The sequence below is a fragment of the Fundulus heteroclitus genome, chromosome 23, assembly GCF_011125445.2.
Source record: "Fundulus heteroclitus isolate FHET01 chromosome 23, MU-UCD_Fhet_4.1, whole genome shotgun sequence".
Taxonomy (NCBI): Eukaryota; Metazoa; Chordata; class Actinopteri; order Cyprinodontiformes; family Fundulidae; genus Fundulus; species Fundulus heteroclitus.
In genome coordinates this window covers 21,294,399-21,310,017 of record NC_046383.1, presented here as the reverse complement: position 1 = coordinate 21,310,017, position 15,619 = coordinate 21,294,399, and the positions used below count along the sequence as shown (strand labels likewise).

The following is a 15,619-nucleotide window of genomic DNA, read 5'->3' as shown; positions in this document are numbered from 1 at the left end:
TGCCAACTACGCTGAGTCCCTGTTTTATTCAACCTGTCTATATCGTTATTTAAACCAAAGTTGAAGTCACCTCCTATAATTAGTGAACAATCCCCGTGTTTTGAAAGTGCAAGGAAGAATTGGTGGAAAAAAGAGGGGTCATCAACATTTGGACCATATATACTGACAATACATAGCTTCTGGTTATGGATAGCTATTTTAATTATTATGTATCTACCTTCAGGATCTATAGTTTTATCTAATATTTTAAAACTAACGCTTTTGTGGATTAAGATTGCTACACCTCTCTGTCTAGAGTTATAGCAGGCCGCAAACACATTAGGGAACTCAGGTGAATTAAGCTCACTTGCATTTGTAGCTGATTTGTGGGTTTCTTGCAATAATACAACATCTGCCTTTAATCTAGTAAGCTGGTTAATGATCTTCATTTTTTTCTCTCTGGTGCCAGCCCCATGCACATTCCATGTCACAAACTTTACATTCGCCATAGATGTGAGTGAGAAGTTAGAAGGTGCATGCCCTTGAGAAAATAGTCATACATAGACCCAGGTAGCATCATATGAGGTGACTTCATCTGAAGTAGTACACTAATAAGACCCCAGATGTTGATATAAGTACTGAAAGCTTAACACCAGGCGACTGTTTGAGACGCTCGTTTAGAAGTATGAAACGGAAGTTATTCTTCAGATGCAAAGTTGGGTTGACTGATTCAACTGATAGACTGGTCGTCTGGGAGCATTCAGTTAGCCTCTAATGTTTGGTTATCAGTTGTGTGGCAGCTTTGTGGGTAAGTAATAGCAAAAAAATACATATAAATAACCAGACGAATGTTCCAAACCAGAGAAGACTCTTCCAACCATCATGCATGATGGTGATTAGGTTGAGGTTTGACTGGGGGATTGCTCCCCTCAAATAAACAACTCGACGGTTGAAACTTGGACACATTCCTAAAGGACAATGATCCCAAACACACATCAGAGCTGCCGAGCAGACAAAGCTGACTAAAATGACCTTTTGGTATGTCAGTGCCAACCAGCTCAAATGAACTGCGCCATGTCTACTAGCCAGAGATAAAAAAAATAATTCTATCACATTTAAAAAGCACGTGTTTTCCTGCAACCTACAAAGACACATTTATCTAAATATACGTAGGGTTGTATACTTAGTGCAGGTATTCTGTTTTTCCAAACATGCTACCTCACCCATCAAAATTCAAGCGTTCCTTTCCGTGAACACAGTCACAGAAAATCAAGCATCTAGGCAAGCAGACTGCTTATACAAACATTTGTGAAAAAAAATTGTTTGCTCAGGAGCTCACTGAACTCCACTGTGGCACCATAATAGGAAAACGTACAATGCAAAGCATTGGATGCTGTGGTGTAAAACACATTGTTACTGGACTGGAGAGTACTAGAGACATGCATTCTGGAGTGATGAATAATGCCTCTTTGTTTCATGATCCAATGACTGAATCTGAGTTTTGCAGCTGCCAGGAGAATGGCACTTGCCTGACTGCATTATGTCAAGCATAAAGTTTGATGCAGAGGGGATTAAGGAAAGGAAAGAAAGGTAATAAAGTACTTTATTTGTCAGTAGACATATAAGGTATAATGAAATGATATAGATCAGATGGTGGAGATCAGATGAAGGGTTAGCCTGAGTGTGCCGCCACTAATGGCCGACCTGATCAGTATGTCTTTTAGTTGTAGGGGAAACTGGAACGCTGGGAAGGAAACCTATGCAGACATTATAATGTGAGGCAGTATTTTCAGGAGTTGGGCACAGCCCCTTAGTTCCAGTGAAAGGACCTTTTTAATGCTCCAACACACCAAGACATGCTGGAAATACTTCCTGCTCCCACCCTTGTCAGGACAGCTTGACCTATGGAGCCAATAAAGGATTAAAATCGATTGTTTATTTAAAAAAAAAAATAGTTGAAATTGAAAAAAAAATTAAGCTGTCAAACATTTATCTTGAGATATAAAACATATTAAAAAGACACATAAAACTTTTTTTTCCCAGTTTCAGCATTTTTTCCCCTACTTTCAGATCTTTTTGTTACAAGTCCAAGATAATGTTTTTTTTTTGTTTCAAATCTTTGGTCCCGGTCTGGTAAGGGGGTCTAGGCATCAGATGTAAGAGATGAGGGAGCATGACGGACATCATGCCCCACATGGCTGAAGTGTCTGCCTCTATCGTGTTGCGTTCATGAAACATGAGAAAATTTGCCCAGTTTAAGGATTAGGTTTTATTAGGTTGTATTTACATAACTGTTTTGGTAAAATAATATAAAATACTGATAGATGTAACCTTTTGAGTTAGCATGCTAAGCTTAGGAAAAAAGGATTGAAGTAAATCCTTTTTTGAGGTTTCATCAGCCGCATGACGAAGATGGAAGTTACTGTTGAAACATGCCTGGTATGTTTTAGGCAACAAATAATGTGCCTGATAATAAAAGAAACACAATAGTACATTTAGGAAGAATTACAGTGGAGGCAGTGAGCCAGTTGCTCTCATCCAATTCAGTGTCTGACCTCTCAAATGCTCTTCTTAAATAACGTAGCTCAAAATTCCCCCGAAAAAACATCCCTAAAACTCGTGGAAAGCCTTCCCCAAAGAGTTGAAGTTGTTACAACTGTAAAGGGCGCGCTAACCCTATGGATCAGGTGCTGGATGACATTCAATTTCATGTGCATTTAAGGGTATACAGGCAGATGTGTTTGGACATGCAGTGGATGTACGAGTTTGACCTTATGTGATTTGAAGAGAGTCACACTGAATTTAAATTTGTTCACCTAAATTCTGTTTAAAAAAAAAAAAAATCATTGACACCGTATGTTGGAATGCTGTTTGACCACTCTACCTTGAAACAAGAACAGTGTCTGGCAAGTTACTTAAAAAAGGCAATAATAATACTTACTTGCTGCTTTTTTTTTTTTAAAAAAAGGGAAAGTAACTGGGTTACAATGTTATAAAAGCACTAATTACTAGAGAGACAGTTGCATTGCTTAAAATAACATGTTTACACTTATAAAAGTATTTGGATTCCCCTTACCAGAATGTCAAAATGTATTTTCCAATGTTTATTATAAACCGGACTATATGATTACATAATTGAACACTTAACAGAAGGAATTGTAATCGGGAAACACTGTACGCTGATCTAGAACATTCAAATAAAAGTCTATAATAAATTAGAAAAAGACACCAATCATATAACATTTTATAATTGTCGATAAAAAAATATTTCTACATTTGTAATAGTAGAACAAAACACAATAGATGCTGTCAAACCTTTGACATCTCACTAAAAAAACGTGTAATAGCCATAGGAGGAAACGTAGTATTATCACAATTCAGCTCAATAAGTTTCAGTCCTACGTTTTATTTAGCTTATTGGTTTACATTGGCTTGCAACCAGGTCACGTGGTTATCAAGTAATCATAATCTTTGTTTTAGGGAAGGTAGACATTCTTTCCTTTAGAAATTTAGACGTAAATTTCATCGTCACATGTTCTACCATGTGTAGGCCGGAGCAAAGCATTGCTGTACTTCCACTTAAAAACACTACATTGGAGTTAGTCGAGCTCTCCATTACTGTGTCTCTGTCTGACTTGTCAATCATGTGTGCTCACTGTTCGTATGTGTTTGTTTGTAAACACTCGCCCAAGTCTGCCTCTGGTTGGTTTATCACGACTACTTTATACTTTCTCAGCCAATCAGCAGCACATATTTGATTTCACTCCCTTAGTTTCTGTTAAGTTGAAGGCAGCTTCAACCCTTACAATGGAAGTAGTTAGATTTCTCAGTACTGAAAAAACTAACATTATTAGTAACACCGTTTATCTTAAGGCTATTATTCCCAGCACTGAAAAAGAATAATCAAGAGCCAGTCAGCAGCATCGTCAAAAGAATATAATTAGGATAAAATGCCCATGATAAGTGTGTAAGTCTTCTGAATGCAAATGTAATGCTCCTTGCTTCAAGTTTTCTCTTGCAATCATATCTCAAAAAACTGGACGTGGCAAAACCTCGTATGTACAGCAAGCCAGTGAAATGGGTAATTTACTAAACATTTACGAAACAGTTATTTAACATTTTAGCAAATGAATCCTAATGATCCACCACAGTGTCTGACTCTTCAAGGCAAGGCAAGTTTATTTTCATTAACTAGGCAAATCAAAGTGCTCAACCACTCCACAGTGATTAGCCTATGTGTAGAAAATCTCCAGCATTCAATTATAAGAAAATTGTGAAAAAAATCTAATCGTTGAAAGATTACAAGTTTAAAAAATTCTAACACTGAAAAAAAATAAATTAAATAAATTCTAGAGAGCTCGTTTACAAGGCAGAGCTGTTCATATCCTCACTATATCTGACTACAAGATAGCAAAAAATTAAATATTGAACCTTTTGAATTGTGCTGATTACCGCGAATATTTGCCAAATCAGGAAGTCATTTATCTTTGGGGAACAGCCATGTAGACGCAGACGCAGCTATGCCCAGTGACATTTTCTAATTTATTGCAGTACAAACCTAAAGCAAAGAAAGAGGGAAAGATTGAGCACTTCTGAATGTAATTTAACAGTACAAATCTTATTTCAGGTAAGCGGAGGGAAAGAAATTGTTTGGACTTGTTGAAGGAAAAAAAAAATCCAATTACAAGACCCTTCCAAAGGGAATAATGAAAAATGAAATGAGTTATGTAAATTCTGTTTGCAAGATGATGACGAGGAGATTTGTAAGCGTGAAACCATGACTGTGCATGAACCTCCATGCACGTATCAGGCCCCGGTGTTATCCTGCGAGTGCTCACATTTCTAACACTCTAATTTTAAATCCATCATTTCCTCCCTGCCACCTCTTTGATATCGCTGCTAATGTTGCTTAATGAAATTTGTTGACAAAGGAGCCGTGCTTTATTCTGCCTCTAACATATTGAATTAGCCTTGGGGGGGGGTTGGTTGACTGAGAAACAGTGAGAAAGTCCTGGAAATGGATGACCTCCCCTAATCACTGTCAGCACAAAGACATGCCCCATGAATCTTTATGTTTGTCTTTCTCCACAGGTTAATGTGGTTTTGATGAAAGAGTATTTTAACACCTAATGCGGTTCAGTAGAAGAAGAAAAAAGAGAAGAGAGAAGTAAAAATGAAAGGGAGAAGAGAAAAGATGATTTAAGAGGAGGGAAGTAATGGATTTAACTGAAGCCTCACTCGGGAGATAAGCGCACCGTCCTCCTAATAGGATATTGAGTGTGTGTGAGAGTGTGTGGTTGTGACAAAGGATGCATGTAATGTAATAATAAAACATGAATAAGCTTGAGACCAGTGGCCCAATGGTGAACAGAGTTTAAGTTGGGCCACAGGGACACATCACTCCACCAGCCAGCTGAACCCCTCCACCTAAATTGCCGCAGAGAGCAGAGGGATTTCCCAGCCCTCCTGCCTTTGTTGTGTCTCTTGTTTCTCCTTTAACACTTCTCCTCCTTTAACTGAACACATTCTCAGCTCCCAGACAGACAGGTCATTAAGAAGGCCCTACATCCTGACTTTCCTCAAACACAAAGGCCGAGTCATTCTCTGGTGGTTTATGCTTCTAGGAAGAAGTAAGCGAGAGGGATGTCAGCTGACATGAAAAAAAACTGTAAAGTCAGTGTGAAAAGGAGGGCCGGGTGGCGTGAACAGGTCTTCCAGCTTCCACGTTGCCGTCTTGCTGTTATTTCTTCAAAGCAGAGAGACATCAAAAGCTTACTAAAGTAGACCTGAAGAGGAATTGAGACCATGTTTGCTGCAGTTTAACTACAGTCAGCTGATAATACAATGTATTACTCATTACAGTTTCAAACCTTAGCAGTAAATTAAAACATTGTGAGGATATGGGAGGAGGTAAGAATATGTTTAAAACTGGGGATGTTGCAAAGTCTGTGTCAATCTGCGCAAAAGCGGAAAGAACGAAACGCACCGGGGAAATCGCCAAAACAAAACTTTACTTGCAAAAGGAAGCAACAAACCTCAGTCCAAACCAAAGATCTAGCAAATGATGTCCAGAATCCTAAATCCTTCTAATATGGGGGAGGAAGTGTAATAGATAGGAAACTAGGATCTTATCTAGTACGAAGCAGTCGCAAACAAGAGAAAGGAAGAGGTTGTGCATCGGCGTAAATCACAAAGCACTTAAGAAGAGTAACTTGGACCTTGATTTATGATGCCAAGCAAAAATTGCCCTTGTGCGCAGCTAGAGTTTGTACACGTTTAACTGAGGAATATTGCATGAATTTAGAGAAATTGTCTTATCTCTATGTTCATTTATGTAGACCCATGCTGCTTGCTAAGCACAGTTTCTGTTAACATCTCCTGAAAGCTGGAAACAGAAATAAAAGAAAAATAAGAAATCTGCGGCCATGTAAGCTTTGAAAACAGAGGAAAGAACCTTCTAAGAAAGTATAATCATAACCTCTTCCACTGAAGAGTGCCCGATACTGTTGCAAGTAAAGTTTACAATTCCCAAGTCTACTTCTAAGCCAGTGCATGGATTTTTTTCTTGATTTATATTCAATGTTGTAATGTTATATACAATGTTGCATCTATGCAATAACTTCAAATTCAGATGTTCTGAAACATTGTTCAGATAAATGTGGAAGACAACAACACCTATTCTAATTGGACAGCACGGCTGGGGTACATTTCGCATGCATTGAATGGCTCAAGGTCTGGTTCCCCTCTCCCCAATTCCTGTACCTATTTTGAACCTGTATCTTGCTATTTTCATACTTCAATTTTGTTCCCATGTAATTAAAGCTGTTGCGCATTAGTTTGTTTATATTTTGAGTGTTTCTTAATTTTGTTTAGGTATAATTAATCATATAAAAGCTAAACTATTACATCTAATATAACTTAACCACATGCAGCCTATAATTAAATGACTTGACACACATGACTGCTTAATACCCCAAAATTCTGGTAAAAAGCAACAAAAAAAGAATATAAAATAAACTAAAGTATAAGATGGCAAAGGGGTGAAATGACCATCATATGTACTGAGAAATACTCTGTCCTGCATCAAAAGAGTGCCAGTTGCTCTTCTCCATGGAAAGTGAAGGCTTTTGGTGCACCAACGCATCACAAGCGTTATTTGCTTTGTGAAACAGATGCTAAGATGGAGCAGATCATCGGTACAAAAGATGCACAAACGAGGAGCTAACATTGGACAAATCAATTAATAAACAGACATAGCTCTTAGATTGTAAAAGTATATTTAAAGGAACTGACAAATCATGTCATCTTCATAGTTCATGTTTAAATGTCTAAGTTTTGAAGCACAAAAAAGTGTGCTTTGTCCTTCAACACTGTTAAATTCATATTTAATATTTAGGTAACGTGTGTGATTAAACCACATGCATAACTGAATACTCACTACCCTGACCCTGTTCAAGAACAGTATGACATTGGTATAGATGTTTAGCCCTTCAGTGAAGTCTAATATTGCTCACTTGTATAGCTTCACACCTTCCATCCAAATTGCTGAATACAAGGACAATACGAAAACATAAAAGCCGATGTCAATAATAATTTACGGACTGTTACGTCAAGGACAAAGCTCCTCTTTTATGTACAACCTTTACATTTACTGTTGGCTATCGGTCTTCACACATTAATTCTGATCTTCCACTGTTCACCGACTTCTTGACTCATCACAAAGGTTAGACTTTGACTTTTCTCTTGTATCATGAAATTGTGAGTGTGTGTTATGTTGCTCAGGGGAGATCATGAGCTATGAGCCCGAACTTAGAAATTATATTCAGATGGGAGGCTGGGGAATTTGGGAGCTTTTCCCAACTCTAAATATGACTTATAGCAAAGGAAAAGATCTCTGAGAACTGTCACTGTGCTCGATCATTCACCAGACGGCAAGAGCTGTTCTGTTGAAGTCAACTAAGCATGGAAAGATCTTGGCAAATGACACAGAAGAAAATGCGAGTTAGATTTTATAGCACAGACATCCATGAAAGCAAGAAATAAAAGGAACAAGATGTGCTCATAGCTCAAGAGAAATTCTGCTTACATTTGCTGATTACCCTTATATATACCCATCAGTAGCTCCTTTCGTATTGTTAGATTTGCTGTAGCCGATTTGTGAATAAGTAAAAAACTTGAAAATTAAGGGTAAATTTAAATAAAAAAGATAAACGGCAAACTCACTTTGGATGAGTAGGTGTGCCCATCGGAGCCACATACAGGAGATGACTGGAACGCTGAGCAGAGCGTACATTTTCCGTGAGGTCCCGGTTCAAGCCTATGCTTGTGGCCCACACTGCCTTTCCTAGCTTTCACACTGTGGAGGAGAGAAACAGAAAAAAAAAATATGTACTCTAGAAGTTAGTGTCAGAAAGTTTCCTTACCAAGGTTGCCTGAATCTATTTGAATCTATAGGACATGAATATTACATTAACATAGGCCACAAACCAGACATATTACATGCTGTATATATTTCATTGTGTGAAAACAATTTTACAGACAGTAAAAGTATTCAAACAGAATCACTCTCTGCTGAGCTGAAAGTGTCTCCGGTTGTCAGGGTCAGATGAAGCGGATCCTGATTCGTCCAAGGAGGCCTCTTCAGCAACCACTATAATTATGTGTGAATCAAATCTCGTCGCAATTTTCTACCTAAGTGCTCTACTGAACACCCTGGTGCCTGATCCGTCGAGCAGCAATGAAATTAGAGCTAAACAGACTCTTTTACAGAGAAATGAATGTGATGACAACAAATGTCAAAAAAGTGAACATTAACCATCGCAGTTGGTGACGATGGCTCAGCAATAGGTCTACTGTTTTGAAATTTCTCCATACTGAAAGAAAAATCTGTAAGAAGATAATAACATGCATGCATATTTGATAGATCTTGGAGAGGATATGCCGAGTGCCTGAGAGATAAATAATGTACAGTGCCTTGCAAAAGTATTCATAATCATTGAACTTATTTACACATTTAGTCAAGTAATCAAAAACCTCTATGTGTTTTGTTGGGATTTATGTGAGACACCAATACAATGTTGTACATAAATGTAAAGTGGGAGGAAGCGGTAAACATGGGTTTACATTTATTTTCTCCATATAGCTATTTGTTTCCTATAAACTTTCCCTCACCCTGCAGAAGAAAAGTGTTCCCACATCCTGAGGCAATCAGCACAGTCTTCTATGGTTCAGAGGGATGAGCAATGTGAATTATTAACCACATGCACACTGGCCAAAAAGTTCAATATTGGTTAAATTGGACCAATTGCTCCCCACACGACTGGTAGAAAACTTCAAACTAGGCTTTTTATGGCCTATGATGTGAAGTGAAAAAATAACTTTCCTATTAAAAATTGGTCCCACGTGAGCTGTGAATCTTTGTAGCTCCTCCAGAGTTGACTTGGGCTTTTTGACTTCTTGTCTGATTGCTCAGCCTCAGTCACTTGAGATGCATGGCCATTTCTCAGGAGTTTTTCAATTATGCCATACTGTTTCTATCAGCCCCATCAGAAGATGGATAGAAGGATGGATGTTTCTATTAGATGATGGATTGAACTGTGATCTGCTATTCTAAGCCTAGGTATTGTTTTAAACTAGTCCTGCTTTAAACGTCACAACATATCCCTGTGGTCTGTTCCTTGGTCTTCATGCTTACTAATGTTTTCTAAGTTTCTGAGGCCTTCACTGAATAGTTGATTTTAGGTGATCTCTGAAGAAAAGTGGCTTAAAGTGGAGTTTATTTAGGAGTATCGGGGTAAACTAAACCCCCTAAAATAAACACATATACTTATTGAATGTTTTTTTTTTGTGTAAGTATCTACATTTTTTAAATTGGAGAAAATGTTGAGAACTATATATCAATCCCTTTTCAGTTCATAATTACTTCTCAACAGGACCACGGCCGTGTCACATTCAGTTAAAAAAAATACGGTAAAGTTTGTATTTGTAATGAAATGACATATGGAAAAGAAAACGGGATATGAATACTTTTCCTAAGCACTGCATAGAGCTGGAAGAGCTGTACGTCTGTCGCTGTCTCAGGAAGGCAACAAAGATGCCTCCCAACCCTAGATATCATCTGTTTGAATTTCTGCCATCAGGCAGTGTTACACACTACAGGATTGATGACACTTTAGAAAACAAACAGACTAAGCAACAGTTTCTACCACAGGGCCATACATGCACTAAACTCTGGACAAGCTCTTTACAAGCATTACTGTGTATTATTTGGATTATGAGTGTTTGATGTTTTATTTATTTACTTATTGATCATTTGTTTAGTATGTTTTTAATGATTTGTTTTAATAGTGCTCATGCACCTTCAGTTATGCACTTTCAATTTTGTTGTATTTGCACAATGAAAATAAAGACATTTGTTCATCCATTCATTAATTTATTCATTCATTCACCTCAAACAGCAGGACAGGGGTGCACTGAATTATCTATGAACTTTCTGATTGTTAAAGCACACCTCGCTGCTAATTTAAATAACATGAAACGCCTGGTTCTGTTTCAGGTATTAGTAAATCTGTCTTTTCTCTTTGTGTTGACAGCTCCTTAGAAAAAGACCAAAATGAATTTATCCATGGATTTGGGTAGTATTACAAAAGTAAGCAGTGTATGTATAAATGCCGTCATGCAGTGAATAACATCCACATAAACAGTACCTCGGCCAGCAGGGTGCATGCCGTATCTTGACTGCACCATATCGCTGCAAATATTTGCGGAGAGACCAAGTTCAAATTTGTCTTCTGGGATGACAATAAATATGTGTTATGCTAATTACTACAACTAATTTAGCTCCTGGAGGAAAAAAATATATTCATACATCAGGCATCAGTGAACGATACTATTGAGAAAACACAAATTCCAGATGAATAATCTAACATATTAACCGGCAAATAGGACTTGTAATGAATGCAACAGAAAGAAACGGATTAAAACCAAGATTCTTGGGAGCTAATGACTTGAGGAAATCAATTACAACATTCAATACAGAGAGGGATAGAAAATAAATAAATAAAAACATGCTCCAACATCTTTTTGGAGAAAATGCTTGTTGAACTGAAAAATTGAAAATCCTTAAAAATTAACAATGGTTGAAAACACAAACAAATTGAGTGGTGATGGAGCAAACGGAAAGTGTGATTAGAATTAATTGGCAAGAAGAATATGTATGTGTATATGTGTCAGTGAAATGCATGGGACTCTTAAGGGGTTTCAACTAAAAATACTGTTATATTTCACACTTTTGAGAAAAGCCTCTGTGACCCAGATGTGTTTAGAATAATGAACTCAACTCTTTGCAATACTTCAGACCATTTTCTTTTACTCCAACATGTTAGAATAAGAGAAATAACACTTTCTTGCTTTTACACAAACCTAAAAATAAAGTATGCCTGATAATGAAGTGTCACCAAGTTTCATAGGTCTTGTAAAATGCTAAAATGATCTGTATTGTTTATACCACACCTAACCTTGTTATGGCATTCAGAGGTACTTATATATGGGGATATATGGACACAGGGTCTACAAAAAAATTACTAATAAGTGAAGAATCGATTTTGAATTTGAGGGAAGTGGCTGGAGGAAAAGGCGACATGACCAGCAAAAAACTACAAAAAATATCTTGGGGTAATTATCTCGTATGCCTTTTATTTTGCTGGGAAGTATTATATGTTGCAGATTTCTGCGAGTCCGTAAACTCACTCATATGATTGGCTCTAATTTCTATTAGGTGATTTCTAAAGTTGATAGGTCGTTCTGGATTTAGTTTAGGCGGATCGGATTTAAGAAAGCTGAATATAAATGTATGCCACACTTTTCTTTATTCAGAAAGAAAAACACAAACATGTAATTTATCCTCCAGTTTAACACTATTTTAAGGTCCGTAACATACATTTTCAGCAAGATACAAAAAGATTTTAGATTGCAACAGGACATGATGCAAAAAGCTGAGAGCGTTTGAATATTTTTGTCATTGCACTTTAAGTAGTCCATATTTCATTATCTTCTAACTTTGTGTTAAAAGCAGAGTGTATTTCTCATTAAAATACTCAGTTTTTTTTAAAGAAATTGGACTGCATGCATGCCAAGCCTTTTCTTCTAAATCAATACATCGGCAGGAGAAAGAGGAGAATTTCAAATCAAAGCTGAGAATGCAACTTCAAACCTTTCTAGATGAGAACACTTTTGTGATTTACTCACCTGAAGTGGAAGGAGGTTCTGGTCTGAAACATATTTCTTTTGTTTTTGGATATAATGGTCGCAAAAGGATTCAGTTGCCATAATTAAGTCTTTGACCTTGGCCGTTTCCTAGACAGAGACACTAAAGGAGCTAATGCTGTGACTATAAATGTATACTCTCTCTGTTTGTCCTCCCATAGATCTACTTACCCGGCCATTCTCTGTTTAACAATTTTTCTTCCCTAGACAGGTCCACTAATGGAGCTGCACCCACCATAAACTCTACGTACTCAGATTTTCTCCGCCCCCCCTCCCCCCCCCATACAATAGTGGTTCTGCGCCAGGTTTTATCTTTTTTTTCTTTCTGTGTTTGCTTTCTGCCTGAGATGGACAAACCCCCAGTTGGTCATAGAAAATGGCTGCACACACAAAGGCTGGTCCAGCAGAACCAGGCTCGCACTGGTGAAACGGCAAAGTTCTTTTGCACTACTGCCACACGCTTGCTCAGTATGCTGGATTGCTGCAAAGTCAAATTTATGATGTGTCTAATGTTTCTTTATCAGAAGTGACTGCTACAAAAGCACTGACTCAAGGCTGGGCTTTTGTACACTGATTTATTTTAATCAATTGGCATTTTAAGTCTAAGTCTAAGTCTATGTTTGAATTAGACTGATTTGTGTAACATTTAAATGTACATTCAGACTGGACTATGCATCCCTGAATCTTATTTGTCTATATGATTAAATTTACTTGCATGATGAATTTGATTATGATTTAGTTTATTAGGAGTAACTGTATAATTGGTAAATAATTTGACCTGTAATAAACCGAACCCATTTTTCCTTGTAAAGTGACTTAAGAGTAGGCCTATATTTTATTGTACATTGAAGATATACATAACAGCTGAATTGATTTTAATATTAGGAACCATTTTGTGTTATGGTAACACTCCAAAAATTAGAATCTGTGATGATTTTGGATACTTCAGTGTTTTGTACCTCCACTCGTGTCTGGGACCGGCATCATAATCCACTTTACCCTGTTCCTGTTCCAAATAAAAGGAAATTGTAGGATTTTGCTAACTTTTTGCTCAGTAACCATGCTAAGTAGGGATGGGTACCGAATTCGGTACTTTGATAGGTACCGACCGAATCCCGTCGGTACTACCGAGAACCGATTCACATAAAATCAAACGGTACCATGTTTCGGTACCTAAACACATCACTGTGACACTGAGGGAGTGAAGGAGTGGGCGAACACAGCATTACACGCACAAGAGCGTAATGACGTCAGTAGCCACTGGTCAAGTAAACAAAGCAAGCATGGCTGATAAAAGCAGATTACGCTTGCTGTGAAGTAAGAAGCGTACGGCCAGCGGCCGGCATATTTCTAATCTGAGGAAGCACCTGGCCACTGCTGCCAATTTAGCAAATTTCTCGCTATATTTAGCGACTGTTCGAACCCATCCAGCAACCTCTTTTCAAAAAAGCAACTACCTAAAAATCTAGCAACTTTCTTTTATGGTATTGCTGACTTCCTGTGAAAGCACCAATCGTTCTGCAGTTATTGTGTTAAGGCTACAGCGCTGCTCTGAGCCTCTTGACACTTCTCTTAGCACTGTCACACACAGACAGCTGCTGCAGCCTTGTCTTGAAACCCGCCTGCAGTAAGAGCAAAGAGCAGAGAGCCTCTCTGTTCCCTCATTGCAAATGGATCTCGCCTCTGGATTACACAGCGGGATAAAATATTGTATTTTTAATATATTTTTTTTTCTCTGAAACTGTTGCACTAAAATAATTCCCTGAATTTTATTCCCACCCAGCTGCAATCCCATATTCACCTCGTTCACGCTCAGGGCCTCTGATAACCGTTTTATGTGGCGTGGATTCAGGCAATGTATTAAAAATCATAAATTTGTAGCTCCAAACAAATTTATATATTGGGAAATGAATATGTTAAATAGAAAGATTAAGAGATTTTATTTGTTTTTATTTAACTAACTGATTTTATTTATTTTAATAAACTAACATTTATCACTAAACATACAAAAGTACTGAAAATAGGTACCATTGAGCAGAGGTGTCAAGTAACTAAGTACAAATACTTCATTACCTTACTTAAGTAGAGACTTTGGTTATTTATACTTTAGTGGAGTAAATATTTTTTAGCCTACTTTTTACTTCGCCTCCTTACATTTTCATGCAATTATCTGTACTTCCTACTCCTTACATTTTGAAAATAGACTCATTACTTCTATTTTATTTGAGCTTGTTTTTGTACTGGATTGTCAATAAAAAACAAACACACAAAAAAAATATTCAGATAAGTAGCGCTCCCCCAACAGTAGTACTGCACCAAGTTGTTTGCCAAACAGCCCAACAAAAACTTAAGAACAAAACATAGAAGAACATAGCATTTTTAGGATTATTACTTATTTTCCTTTTTTCATTTTTTGATTACCCGCTAGGATTAACCATTCATCTTGACAACACTGTCTACTGTATACATACAACCATACAAGGGTAATTGTTATAAGAGGGCAATGTACTCATTTTCATGTCCAGTTGTGTTATCTTACATCTGTTGCCCTCATCAATTCCTGTAGCTATGATATGCTTGGATGTTCATTTACATTCCAATAATAACAAGTAAAAGGTTATTGATAATATGTCTCTGAAGATTGACTTTTTGCATCAATACTTATTGGCAACCAGACATCAGATTTTCTGCTCTATTAAACTCATGTTGATGCTCTGTATTGCACCTATATGGAGATTAAATATATTTGCGTTGCACTAAATTGTTTGTTTTCAGTGGACATTTATGTGGGTGAAACAGCCAATCCCATTTGTTTTCAATATTAACATCACACTATACAATTATAGTAATGGGGGGGGGGATTACTTCCAGTTTAATGCTTTACCCGGTATTTTTATACTTTTACTTGAGTGAAAAGGTTTGTGTTTGTGTTTAAACCCTAATATCTATACTTCTACTTGAGTCCTAAATGTAAATACCTTTGACACCACCTTTGACGCCATTGAGTACCGATATCGATTCCCAGGTACCGGGTATCGGTTACGTATCGGTTCAAATGTGAAAGGTACATCTCTACTGCTAAGAGCTATTTACAACACGGGCCAATAAAAACATGTGCATCTTCATGTTAACATTCAATTCCAAAATGGGACAATTAGGAACAGAGTTACTATGTATGCAACTGATCTGAGAAACAGAATAAATTAAATGCTAGCCAATTATTTTAGCCTTTTTACGTTAGACAGTATGTGAGAGGCAACCATATTGGACTTTAAGTTCGATTTAGTGAGAAACCTCCAAATGTCCTTGTCAAAACTTTGACTGTAGACTTATCCAACATAAAGCTATTTTAAAACCATTAGAAAACAAACATATG

The 15,619-nt window shown here is 37.2% G+C and overlaps 1 protein-coding gene across 3 annotated transcripts in view; it reads right to left on the bottom strand.

Annotated features, from left to right (window-relative positions):
- Nucleotides 1-15,619, bottom strand: part of spock1 (SPARC (osteonectin), cwcv and kazal like domains proteoglycan 1) — a 194,545-nt gene that overhangs the window by 28,395 nt on the left and 150,531 nt on the right. For all 3 annotated transcript variants that reach the window (XM_036127090.1, XM_036127089.1, XM_012882163.3), the window contains one exon: nt 8,203-8,335. In XM_036127090.1, coding sequence (XP_035982983.1) covers nt 8,203-8,335 — 133 coding nt within the window. The remainder of the gene's footprint in view (nt 1-8,202; nt 8,336-15,619) is intronic.